Consider the following 13,084-nt stretch of genomic DNA (forward strand, 5'->3'; position numbering starts at 1 on the left):
TAGGAGACTATTTCTTGGGCGGCGCCTGGGGGGCTTAGTCAGTTGAGTGCCTGACTCTTGATTTCAGCTCAGGTCATTATCTCAGGGTTGTAAGATAGATCCCTGAATCAGGCTCTGCACTGGGCATGGAGTCTGCTTGAGATTCTTTTTCTCTTCCTCTCCCTCTGCTCCTCCCCCATCTCTCTTAAAAAAAAAAAAAAAAGTTCTCTTTCCTTTAAAAAAAAATACTCTGTTTCTTGGTTTGTATCTCTCTCTTTTTTCCCTTGTTCATCTGTTTTGTTTTTTAAATTCAAACTATGAGTTAGATCATATAATAGTTGGCTTTCTCTGACTGACTTATTTCACTTAGCTTCACTTAGCATTGTACTCTGTAGCTCCATTCGTGTTGTTGCCAATGGCAAAATTTCAATCATTTTTATGGCTGAATAATATACACACAAACACACACCACTCCTTTATCCATTTATCTATCAATGGACACTTGGGCTGCTTCCATAATTTGTCTATTGTAAATTATGCTGTTATAAACATGGGAGTGCATGTATCTGTTTGAGTTAGTATTTTTGTATTCTTTGGGTAATACCAGTACTGTGATTACTAGATTGTAGGGTAGTTCTATTTTTAATTTTTTGAGAAAGGTAGTTCTATTTTTAATTTTTTGAGAAATTTCCATTCTGTTTTGCACAGTGGCTATACCAATTTGCATTCCCACCAACAGTGCTTGAGGGTTTTTGTTTCTCCAAATCCTTGCTAACACCTGTTATCTCTTGGGCTTTTTATTTTAGCCATTCTGACCAGTGTGAGGTAATATCTCATTATAGTTTGGATTTGCATTTTCCTGATGATGAAAGGTGTTGAACATCTTTTCACGTGTCTGTTGGTCATTTGTATGTCTTCTTTGTAGAAATGTCTGTTCATCATGTCTTCTGCCCATTTTAAAATCAGATTATTAGCTTTTTGGGTATCAAGTTATATCAGTTCTTTATATATTTTAGATAATAAACCCTTATCATCAGATATGTCATATGCAAATATCTTCTCCCATTCAGTAGGTTGCCTTTTAGGGTTTTTGTTTTGTTTTGATTGGTTTCGTTTTTGTTTTTTGGTTTTTTGTTTTTTTTTTTGGCTTGGAGAAATGTCCTGAAGAGGTAAATTCTGAGGGTTTTTTTTTAAATTTTTACTTAAAAATAGTTGTATTTACATTTCACAACTTACCCAAATACTGGTTTTCTTATAAACTTTCTATAGGATTTTTTTAAAGAAATTCTTTATTGTGTCTTGACTGTGTTCTTACGGAATTTCAGGAAAATAGCTGTGTGTATTTTAATAGCTTAATTTGTACAAAAGGGAAGGCAGGTGGTCACATAGAGGTCATATGGGATTCTAAAATGCCCTTTAGTGAGTTTTCCGATGTGGATCATCCCTTTGATGCTGAAGGTAATGTATCTGTTGAAAGAAGTGATTGTAGATTTGGATTACTTCTTTCTACATCTTCCAGTTTTTCTGTTTTATTTTCCCAAATAATGTGAAATCTCGTGACTCGAGGATTAGGTACCAAAATCTTCCTTTGACCCAAAATATTCCTTGGTCTGGTTTTACTGGCAGATTTTTCCTTCATTCTGTCTTGATTTATTCATTATTTACATAATAGCCAACTGGAAATTCTCGATCTTAATAGGTACATGTAATTAGCACAACTGTTATACCTGCTGCATCTGTACCTGGAAAGAGCTCTGGATTAGGTGCATCAGTCTGAAAAACAAACACCTGCCTTCCTGCAGGGCCTCAGTGGGAGTGGCTGTAACTGATACTGCAGCTCCACCTGCTGGTGTGGATTAAGACCAACTGCAGAAGCTTTTTATTTTGAGGTAGTCCCAATAGTTTATTTTTGTTTTTATTTCCCTTGCCTCAGGAGACCTATCTAGAAAAATGTTGCTAGGGCCAATGTTAAAGAAATTACTACTTGTGTTCTCTTCTAGGATTTTTATGGTTTTGGGTCTCACATTTAGGTCTTTAATCCATTATAAGGAGGTGTTTTGTTTTGTTTTGGTGTAAGAAAGTGGTCCAGTTTCATTCTTTTGCATGTAGTTGCCCAGTTTTCCCAACACCATTTGTTAAAGTGACTGTCTTTTCCCATTGCATATTCTTTTCTTGTCAGATATTAGTTGATCATAAAATTGTGCGTTTATATCTGGGTCGTCTTCTACTCTTCTGTTGATCTATGTGTCTGTTTTTGTGCCCGTACCATACTGTTTTGATTACTACAGCTTTATAACTTGAGGTTGGGAATTGTGATACTTCTAGTTTTGTTTTCCTTTTTCAGTGTTGCTTTGGCTGTTTGGGGTCTTTTGTGGTTCCATACAAATTTTAGGATTGTTTGTTCTAGCTCAATGAAAAATGCTGATGATATTTTGATACAAGTTATATTAAATCTTTGGATAGTGTAGACTTTTTAACAATATTTGATCTTCCAATCCATGAGTATGGTATGTATTTCCATTTCTTTGTGTCATCTTGGAATTTCTCTTATCGATGTTTTATAGTTTTCGGAGTACAAATCTTTCACCTCTTTGATTAAGTTTATTCCTAGGTATTTTATTATTTTTGGTGCAGTTGTAAATGGAATTGTTTTCTTAATTTCTCTTTCTACTGCTTCATTACTAGTGTATAGAAATGCACCAGATTTCTGTACATTGATTTTGTATCCTGTGACTTGATGGAATTCATTTTTCAGTTCTAGTAGTTTTTTTTTTTTTTTTTTTTTTTTTTTTTTTTTTTTTTTTTTTTTTTTTTTTTTTAAGATTTTTATTTATTTATTTGACAGACAGAGATCTCAAGTAGGCAGAGAGGCAGGTAGAGAGAGAGGAGGAAGCAGGCTCCCCGCTGAGCGGAGAGCCCGATGCGGGGCTCGATCCCAGGACCCTGGGATCATGACCTGAGCCAAAGGCAGAGAGGCTTTAACCCACTGAGCCACCCAGGCGCCCCAAACCTGGCCATCTTAATAAGCATGGTTTCATAGGGGAGGAGAAATTGTTGTTTAGCCCAAGATTTATTTAGCACTCAAACACTGTCCATTATTAAAGGTTAAAGGTTATAATAATCTTAGCCTCTGGAAAATGAAAATTCAATTTTTTAGTGTTTTGCCCAATTTAAAAAAAAACAAAACAAATTCCAAGTTCTGTTTTCTTGGTATCTGTTAATTGCATCTTACAAACTTAAGCCACAAATGCTCTTATATCTTTGACATATACCACTGCTAGGAAGAGTGTCACCAAGTCACTGACTTCTACACCTCAGAAGAGGTGATTTGTAGTGTTCAAGATTTTAGATTTACTAGAAATTGCCTATACTTGAACAGGTTTATCATGTTGCAAGAAGGAAAGTGCTTTCTGTTCACAGACTGTTCACAAAGGCTTCTGCCCTTCAGAAGACTTGGCAATAGCTTGACTGATGTAAGGCTATGTACAAATCTGATAATTAGCTCATGCATTTTGAATTAGATAACCTAGCAGAAGAATATTCAGAATTATTTTATCTTGTGGGCTGAGCCTGTGGGCTGGGCAAGTGGAGCCTGGCAATGCAGGCAGGTCATGGACGAACGCCACCTTCTGCCTCTCCCTTCTGGTGTGCAGTCCAGTACTAGGTAACCATTTATCATTCTGCAGAATTTCTCCTACATTTTTCAGGTGCTGGTCAGATTCCGGGATTGCCTTTTTAGATCTGTTCTGTAAAAGAACAGAGGACATCCATCTGTAGGGACTGCCAATCCCGCCATAAGCTTTCACTTTCACTAAATTAACTGTTGTACATTTTGGTCAGGGTGTCCTCAGGTCAACTTCTTGTCTCCAATGTATTCTGCAAACTTTCTCTTCCCATCACTGGAGGAGAACCTAATGCACCAAGGATCTTCCCTGACAGTCTCACTTCTATGCGGATGCTAAGGTAATTGCATTAGTTTCATCCACATGTTGTTGCCTCTTCTTTTTGGCCTCAATGTGTTCATTAAGCTTCTGTATCTCCTCTTTCCAACAAAGATCTATATTCCCGGTGATGTCTTCAGAGAATCCTTGGATGACCGGATCATGACCCATCGGAGGAACCTACCTCAACAACCCTCAGTAATGCAGGAGGATTTTTTCAAGAAAGGTCCAGGGCATCTCCTGAGGTCAGTATACTTCCATACATCTCATACGGTATGTTTCTTAAAATACTGACTTATACAGTATTCTATGTCAATTCTACATCAGCCAAAAAATCCGTAAAACCTTTACTCAAGTATAATTCATATATCATACATGCAAAATATACGATTCAATGGACTTTAGTATATTCAGAGTTATGCAACTAGGAGCCCCACTGTAACTTTAGAATGTTTTCATCACTCAGAAAAGAAGCCCCATATCCATTAGCAATTACTTGCCATGCTATCCACACAGCCTTGGGCAACCACCTCTTTCTTCCTATTTTAGATACTTCATATAAATGGAATCGTACCATGTGTGATCATTTGTGACTGGTCTCAGGTTCACCCATGTGTAGCAGACATGTTATCAGTACTTCATTCCTTTTTATTGCTAAATAATATTCTACAGACATCATACTTAATCGTTTATCAGTTGATGGGCCTCTGGATTGCTTCTACTTCTTGGATATTATGAATAATACTGCTATGAATATTCCCATACAAGTTTTTTATAGAAAGATTATCAGTTCTCTTGGTTATAAACCTAGGAGGAAACTGCTGACCTGTGTGGTAACTTAATCTTTTAAGCAACTGACAGTCTGTTTTCCAGAGTGGCTGTGCCATTTGATATTCCCACAGCATGTATGAGGGGTCCAATTTCCCTACATCTTTATCAATATTTGATACTAACTGTTTTAGTTATAGTCATTCCAGTGGAGGTGGTACTGTTCCAGTGTGGTTTTAATTTGCATTTCCCAGAGGGTTAATGATGTTGAGGATTTTAAGTGCTGACCACTTGTACTGGTTTTTGCTACCTGAATTGCTGACATTTCCAAAAAACATTTTCAAGGGTGTCTTTTTCAATGTTTAGGCGATTGTTCTGATATGCTTTTGTTTGCTCTGACATGCTGTGCTCCATGTTCTGACATCCTCCCAGGTACTGTACAGTTTGACTTGCTTCTAGGCTGCCTATCATTGAGTCTAATCAGCTCGATGATACACATGGAAACTCTGAAATTCAGTCTTTCAGAATAACACTACAGTTAAGATTTTGCCAAAGCAAGGGTTTTTTCTAACTCTTTGAGCTGCATATTGCCTTGAGTAATCATCATCCGGATTGTGTCCTCTTCAGTTGCACTTTTATTTCTTTTGAATTCTTCCCTTGCCCAGTCCTTCAGGTATTTGCGATCAGAATCATTTGGAACTTCCCGAATTGCTTGCAAAATCTTTCTGTAGAGGAGGAGAACTTGTTGCCTTCTCATGAACTGCTTTAAGGTTAGTGTCGCTGGGGGTAACCGGGAAGCAGCCATTCCCTCCACGTAGCGCAGGTCTCCCCAGTTCTAGTAGTTTTTTAATGGAGTCTTTAGGGTTTTCTGTTTATAGTATCTTGTCATCAGCAAGTAGTGAATATTTTACATCTTCTTTACTGATTTGTTTGCCTTCTATTTTGTTTTCTTGTCTGATTGCTGTGGCTAGGAGTTCCAGTCTATGTTGAATAAAAGTAGTAAGAGGAGACATCTTTATGTTGTTCCTGATCTTAAAGGAAAAGCTCTTTTGCCATTGAGTATGATGTTAGTTGTGGGTTTTTCATAGATGGCCTTTATTATGTTGAGGTGTGTTCCATCTAAACCTCCTTTGTTGACAGTTTTTATCAAGAATTAATATTGAACCTTGTCAAATGCTTTCCTGCATCTATTGAAATGACCATATGGTTTTTATCCCTTGTCCTGTTAATGTGATGTATAATGATAATTGATTGCAAATATTGATCCATCCTTGCAATAAGTCCCACTTGATTACGGTGAATGTTTTTTTTGTAATGTATTGTTAGATTTGGTTTGTTAATATTTTGTTGAGGATTTTTGCATCTCTCTTCTTCAGGGATATTGGCTTCCAGTTCTCTTTTTTAGTGGTGTCTTTTGTCTGGTTTTGGAATCAGGGTAAACCTGGCCTCATAGAATATATTTGGAAGCTTTCCTTCCTCTTCTATTTTTGGGAATAGTTTGAAGAGAATAGAGATTACCTCTTTTTTAAATGTTTGGTAAAGTTTACTTGTGAATCCTTCTAGTCCTGGATGTTCATTTCTTAAGTAGTTTTTTGATTACCGATTCAAACTGGTGCTCCAGTATTGGGATTGTTCCCTTTATTGTTATGTATTGCCCTACTTTGTTCCTTATTATAGTCTTTGTTTTAAAGTCTATTTTGTCTGATATAAGGACTGCTACTCTGGCTTATTTTGTTTTGTTTTGTTTTGTTTTTTTCACTTCCATTTGCATGGTGAATGTTTTTTCATCCCTTGGCAGTAGTCTAATCCTTAGTTCAGTTCTCAAACTTTGATATAATATTTAGGACCAAATCCATGCAAGGGCAGCATGGGAGCGAGCTAGAAGTTCATAAACAACTTTATAGGGTTGCTTTCCTGAGCTCTGTTTTCTCCATGATCTCTCCACTACTTTTGGGTTTCGTGTAGTTTTTTCCTTTTGTTTTGTTTCAGTCCTCTAACTAGAAATGTGGCACTTTATTTTCCCCATCTGCTACATGCTTTCTGCAATGATGTTTGTGTCCAGAACCAAGCAATAAATATTTACAGTGTCCTCTCGGAACCACAACTCTTCTAGTTGGAGATCAGAGTTCCAATCGCTCAGTGTTTCTGGTGCCTGTGAGCCCCTTGCTGCCACCCCATCACTGCCAGAAGATCCCATTCTTCTCAAGCCTGAAGCAGAGGACTTCTACCTGAGTTCTCTCTACCTGTGCCAATGTCTGTTGCTAGGTTCTCCCTTCAGGCTGATGAATCAGATGGGGGATAAATGGTAAAGTCCCCATTGGTTAGATGGTACATTAAACTGTGTTCTTCCTGAATTCATGAACACCATATATCTCTCCATTTATTTAGATCTTACTTGATTTTTTCAACAATGTTTTATACTTTATATACACAATAGTCCCACTTCAGGTATGGTTTTGCTTTCTGCAGTGTCAGTTAGCCAAGGTCAACAGCAGTCTGGAGGCAGACAATCCTCCTTCTGACCTGTTGTCAGAGGGTGAGTAGTAGTCTGCCTAAAGCTACATCACAATGCCTACATCATTCATCTCACTTTATCTTATCATGTAGGCATTTTATCATCTCCCATTATCACAAGAAGAAGGGTGACTATGGTATAATAAGATATTTTGGGAGAGAGAGACCACATTCACATAAAAGAAATTACAGTTTTATTGATAATTTTATTTATTTTATTTTTTATTACAGTTTTATTATAATTATTATTATAATTGCTCTATTTTATTAGTATTGTTAATCTCCTACTGTCCTTAATTTGTAAATTAAACTTTATCATTGGAATGTGTGTATGGGGGAAAACAGAGTATATGTAAGATAGGCATACAAGGTTTGGTACTATCTGCAGTTTCAGGCATCCACTAAGGGTCTTGGAATGCATGCCCCACGGATAAGGGAGTGCTACTGTATAGATCTTGCCTACATTTTGTTATTTATCACATAATAATTTTTAATGTTACTATAAATGGTATTTTTAAAAACTTTATGTTCTGGTTTCTCACTGCTGATGTAGAGAAATACAACTGATTTTTTTATATTGAGCTTACATACTGCAACTTTGCTTTAGTTCACTTATTAGTGCTAGTAGCTTCATTGTAGATGACTTAGAGTTTTCTCCATAGGTGATCGTGTGATGTGTGAATAATGACAGTTTTGCTTTTCCCTTCCTAATCTGTATACCTTCTATTTTATATTATTGCCTTATTGTTTTGTCTGGGACCATCAGTAAAGTGCTGAAGTGATGAGAATGGATGTCTATGTCCTGTTCTCAGTGTTGGGAGAAATCTCAGTGTTTTCAGCATTCAGTTTGTTGTACACTTTAGTTAGATTTCTTTTTTTTAAGATTTTATTTATTTATTTGACAGAGAGAGAGAGATCACAAGTAGACAGAGAAGCGGGCAGAGAGAGAGGGGGAAGCAGACTCCCTGCGAAGCAGAGAGCCCAATGTGGGGCTTGATCCCAGGATCCTGGGATCATGATCTGAGCCAAAGGCGGAGAGGCCTTAACCCACTGAGCCACCCAGGTGCCCCTTTAGTTAGATTTCTTATAGGTGCCTTTCATTATGTTGAGGAAATTCCTTTCTGCCTATACCTATGATTTGAGAGTTTTTGTTATGAATGGTATTGAATTTTGTCAAAACTTTTTCTGCATTTCTGCATTTCTGCATTTCTGCATCTCCATTGAATTTATCATTTTGGTTTTTTTTTTCTGTTATTGTGGTGAATTGTATTGTTTGATTTTTCAACTTTTAAAGCAACCTTGCATTCTTAGGATAACCTCACTCTGTCATCATCTATTATCCTTTTTATAAGTTGTAGTGTTTTTTAAATTCTGAATTCAATTTTTAATAGACATAGGATAGGATTAAAGTTTCATTTTCTTTTACTACTGTCATAGTAGCTCATTTCTTTCAAGGAAATTGCCCATTTTATCTAAACTATCATTCTTATAAGATTATTTATAATATTTCCTTGTTATCTATTTAATGTCATTTTAATGTGTGCAGGCCCTGTTGTGATTTTTTGTCTTTCATTCATTTTTTAATATTGATAACTTATGCTTTTCCTTTTTCTTTTTATAGCTTTTTATTTTTTAATCTTCCAATCCTTATATATGTGCATACACTTATTATAAAAACCTGACATATAATAGCATATATAAAATTGCATATTTCTCCATCTGCGAATATATATTTTCAATGGCCATGTGTTTGTTTAGTCACCTTTTTAAAAATTTTTTTTTAAAGATTTTATTTATTTATTTGACAGACAGAGATCACAAGCAGGCAAAGAGGCAGGTGGAGAGAGAGGAAGGGAATCAGGCTCCCTGCCGAGCAGAGAGCCCGATGTGGGGCTCGATCCCAGGACCCGGGGATCATGACCTGAGCCGAAGGCAGAGGCTTTAACCCACCGAGCCACCCAGCCGCCCCTAGTCACCTTTTTTAAAACCATACACTTTATTGATGTATGCTTGCCAGACAAAAAGAGCTGTACATATTTAACATATACAACTTTATGAGTTTGGAGATAAGCATCCACCTGTGAAACCATCACCATAATCAGTGCCATAAACATATCCATCACCTCTGAAACTTTCCTTCCATCTTATTTGTTTTTAGGTTTTGTAATAAGAACACTTAAGATCTACCCTTTAGCAAATATTTAAGTATGCCATATAGCATTGTTAACTATCGGCACTATGCTCTCCAGTGGATCTCTAGGGCGTATTTATCTTAACCTAACTGGAACTTTGTACCCTTTGACCAAGACCTTATTTCCTCCTCTTCCCAGGCCTTGGTCCAACACTTACAAATATTGGTCTTTTATCTTTTTAATGCATTGTTCTCAAAATTGAGGACCTCTTGAGTGCTATTTTAAGATCCTCCAAAATACCTAATAGACTGCTCTGCGTACAGGGTACACCATGCTTATAGGTTGAATAAAGGATGATAAATACTTAATTGTAGAGTGTAGATGCTACCCTTGGTGTGGGAATATACATTGGTGCAGCCACAGTGGAGAACAGGAGGGAGGTTCTCAGAACATGAAGAATAAAATTGCCATATGATCCAGCAATCCCACTTCTGGACATAGAACCAAAGGAACTGAATCAAGATCTTGAAGAAATAAATGCATTGTCGTGTTTATTGCAGCATTATTCAACATGGCCAAGACATGGAAGCAACCTAAATGTCCTTCGAGGGACGGTAGATAAAGAACATGTCATATTTACATTCATTGGAATATCGTTCAGCCTCAAGAAAGAAGAAAACCTGCCACTTGCAATAACATGGATGAACCTGTAGCACATTATAATAAGTGAAATAAGCAAGACACAGAGGAACAAATACTACATGATTCCATTTACATGAGGAATCTAAAATTGTGAAAGTCCCTTTTTTTCTTTTTTTAATCTAGCTAGAAGTTTGTCCTCAGTCTTATTCATCTTTTCAAAAAACTAGCTTTTAGTTTCACTGAGTTTTTTTTTTAAGATTTTATTTATTTGTTTGAGAGAGTGAGCGAGTGAGAGAGAGAAAGAGAGCACACAAGAGTGGGGTCAGAAGGAGAGGAAGACGCAGGTTTCCCCCTGAGCAGGGAGCCTGATGTGGGGCTGGATCCCAGGACCCTGGAATCATGACCTGAGCCGAAGGCTCTTAATGGACTGAGCCACCCAGCTGTCCCAGTTTCATTGAGTTTTCCATATTTTTCTGTTTTAGACTCCATTGAGTTCTACGCTTGTCTATTATTCTCTTCCTTCTTCAGGTTTAATTTGTTTCCTTATTTTTTTAATTTTATTTTTTTATTTTTAATTTTTTTTAGTAATTGCTCCACCCCGTGTGGGGCTGGAACTTGTGACCCTGAGATCAAGAATCACATGCTCTTCCAAATGAGCCAGCCAGATGCCCCTCTCTTTTCTTATTCTCAAGATGGATGCTCTGATCCCTGGTTTTAAACATGGTCTTTCTGATAGAAGCATTGGAAGCTATAAAATCTACTTTTTTCTTTTTAAAAGATTTTATTTATTTATTTGACAGAGAGAGAGACACAGTGAGAGAGGGAACACAAGCAGGGGGAGTGGGTGAAGGAGAAGCAGTCTTCCCACGGAGCAGAGAGCCCAATGCGGGGCTCGATCCCAGAACCCTGGGATCATGACCTGAGCCAAAGGCAGACGCTTAACCAAATGAGCCATCTGGGCACCCCCCCTATAAAATCTTCTAAGAGGAGCATTGATGTAGAAGTACATGTTCACATCTCTGAAATCAGGATACATCTTACACTTATGTTCATCTCTCATCTATACTTGTCATACTTTTTTCTTTCTCAGTGGTACAAATGATACGGATGCATCTCACAATTATTAGTGTCCTAGAGTCAATAACGTGGTTATTATACAATTCTTTGGAACTTCGCTTATCTGATAGTTGCTTAGTGAAGATCCTGATACGATGCTCGTGAGTCATAACTCTAATAGCTACTTTCTCTTTGCCAGTAAGACCATTGTTTATACTTGGTTTAAACCATGAATTTTGGTCTTTTATCTTTTTATGCACTATCCTCAAAACTGAGGGTTCCTTGAGAGTTATCTTAAGATACTCCAAAGTATCTGATAGAATGTTCCGCACACAGTGTACACAGTGCTCATAGATTAAATAAAGAATGATAAAGAATTAATTGCCCAGTATAGCATTAAGATTGCCCCCCAAATGGAAGATTTCTGACTTTACAATTAATGTGTACATCAGAAAGTTACAAGGGGCACCTGGGTGGCTCAGTCATTTGAAGGTCTTTTTTTTTTTTTCTTTTCAGTGTAACATTATTCATTGTTTTTGCACTACACCCAGTGCTCCATGCAACACGTGCCCTCCCTAATACCCACCACGTTGTTCCCCCAACCTCCCACCCCTGCCCCTTCAAGACCCTCAGGTTGTTTTTCAGAGTCCATAGTCTCTCATGATTCACCTCCCCTTCCAATTTCCCTCAACTCCCTTCTCTCCATCTCCCCTTGTCCTCCATGTTATTTGTTATTCTCCACAAATAAGTGAAACCATATGATAATTGACTCTCTCTGCTTGACTTATTTCACTCAGCATAATCTCTTCCAGTCCCATCCATGTTGCTACAAAAGTTGGGTATTCATCCTTTCTGATGGAGGCATAATACTCCATCCTGTATATGGACCACATCTTCCTTATCCATTCGTCCGTTGAAGGGCATCTTGGTTCTTTCCACAGTTTGGTGACCATGGCCATTGCTGCTATAAACATTGGGGTACAGATGGCCCTTCTTTTCACTACATCTGTATCTTTGGGTAAATACCCAGCAGTGCAATTGCAGGGTCATAGGGAAGCTCTATTTTTAATTTCTTGAGGAATCTCCACACTGTTCTCCAAAGTGGCTGCACCAACTTGCATTCCCACCAACAGTGTAAGAGGGTTCCCCTTTCTCCACATCCTCTCCAACACACGTTGTTTCCTGTCTTGCTAATTTTGGCCATTCTAACTGGTGTCAGGTGGTATCTCAATGTGGTTTTAATTTGAATCTCCCTGATGGCTAGAGATGATGAATAGTTTTTCATGTGTCTGATAGCCATTTGTATGTCTTCATTGGAGAAGTATCTGTTCATATCTTCTGCCCATTTTTAAATATGATTATCTATTTTGTGTGTGTTGAGTTTGAGGAGTTCTTTATAGGTCCTGGATATCAACCTTTTGTCTGTACTATCATTTGCAAATATCTTCTCCCATTCCATGGGTTGCCTCTTTGTTTTGTTGACTGTTCAACATAGTATTAGAAGTCCTAGCAACAGCAATCAGACAACAAAGAGAAATAAAAGGTATCCAAATTGGCAATGAAGAAGTCAAACTCTCTCTCTTGCAGATGACATGATTCTTTATATGGAAAACCCAAAAGACTCCACCCCCAAACTACTAGAACTCATACAGCAATTCAGTAATGTGGCAGGATACAAAGTCAATGTACAGAAATCAGTGGCTTTCTTATACACCAACAATGAAAATACAGAAAGGGAAATTAGAGAATGGATTCCATTTACTATAGCACCAAGAACAGTAAGATACCTGGGAATAAACCTAACCAAAGAGGTAAAGGATCTGTACTTGAGGAACTACAGAACACTCATGAAAGAAATTGAAAAAGACACAAAAAGATGGAAGACCATTCCTTGCTCTTGGATCGGAAGAATAAACATTGTTAAAATGTCTATACTGCCTAGGGCAATCTATACTTTTAATGCCATTCCGATCAAAATTCCACTGGTATTTTTCAAAGAGCTGGAGCAAATAATCCTAAAATTTGTATGGAATCAGAAGAGACCCCAAATTG

General features: G+C 37.4%; 2 protein-coding genes across 4 annotated transcripts in view; one reads left to right on the forward strand and one right to left on the reverse strand.

The window, feature by feature from the left end:
* Positions 1 to 13,084, forward strand: part of PLD1 (phospholipase D1) — a 205,241-nt gene that overhangs the window by 108,682 nt on the left and 83,475 nt on the right. The window lies entirely within an intron of this gene.
* Positions 4,244 to 5,510, reverse strand: LOC123940628 (LYR motif-containing protein 2). Its single transcript, XM_046003570.1, has one exon. The coding sequence runs from the start codon at positions 5,491 to 5,493 to the stop codon at positions 5,227 to 5,229; it is 267 nt and encodes an 88-aa protein (XP_045859526.1). The 5' UTR covers positions 5,494 to 5,510; the 3' UTR covers positions 4,244 to 5,226.

The sequence above is a fragment of the Meles meles genome, chromosome 4, assembly GCF_922984935.1.
Source record: "Meles meles chromosome 4, mMelMel3.1 paternal haplotype, whole genome shotgun sequence".
In the NCBI taxonomy this organism is placed as follows: domain Eukaryota; kingdom Metazoa; phylum Chordata; class Mammalia; order Carnivora; family Mustelidae; genus Meles; species Meles meles.

What these genes read in the sequence shown, in the direction of transcription:
- LOC123940628 (XM_046003570.1), bottom strand. Translation starts at nt 5,493, where the DNA reads ATGGCTGCTTCCCGGTTACCCCCAGCGACACTAACCTTAAAGCAGTTC.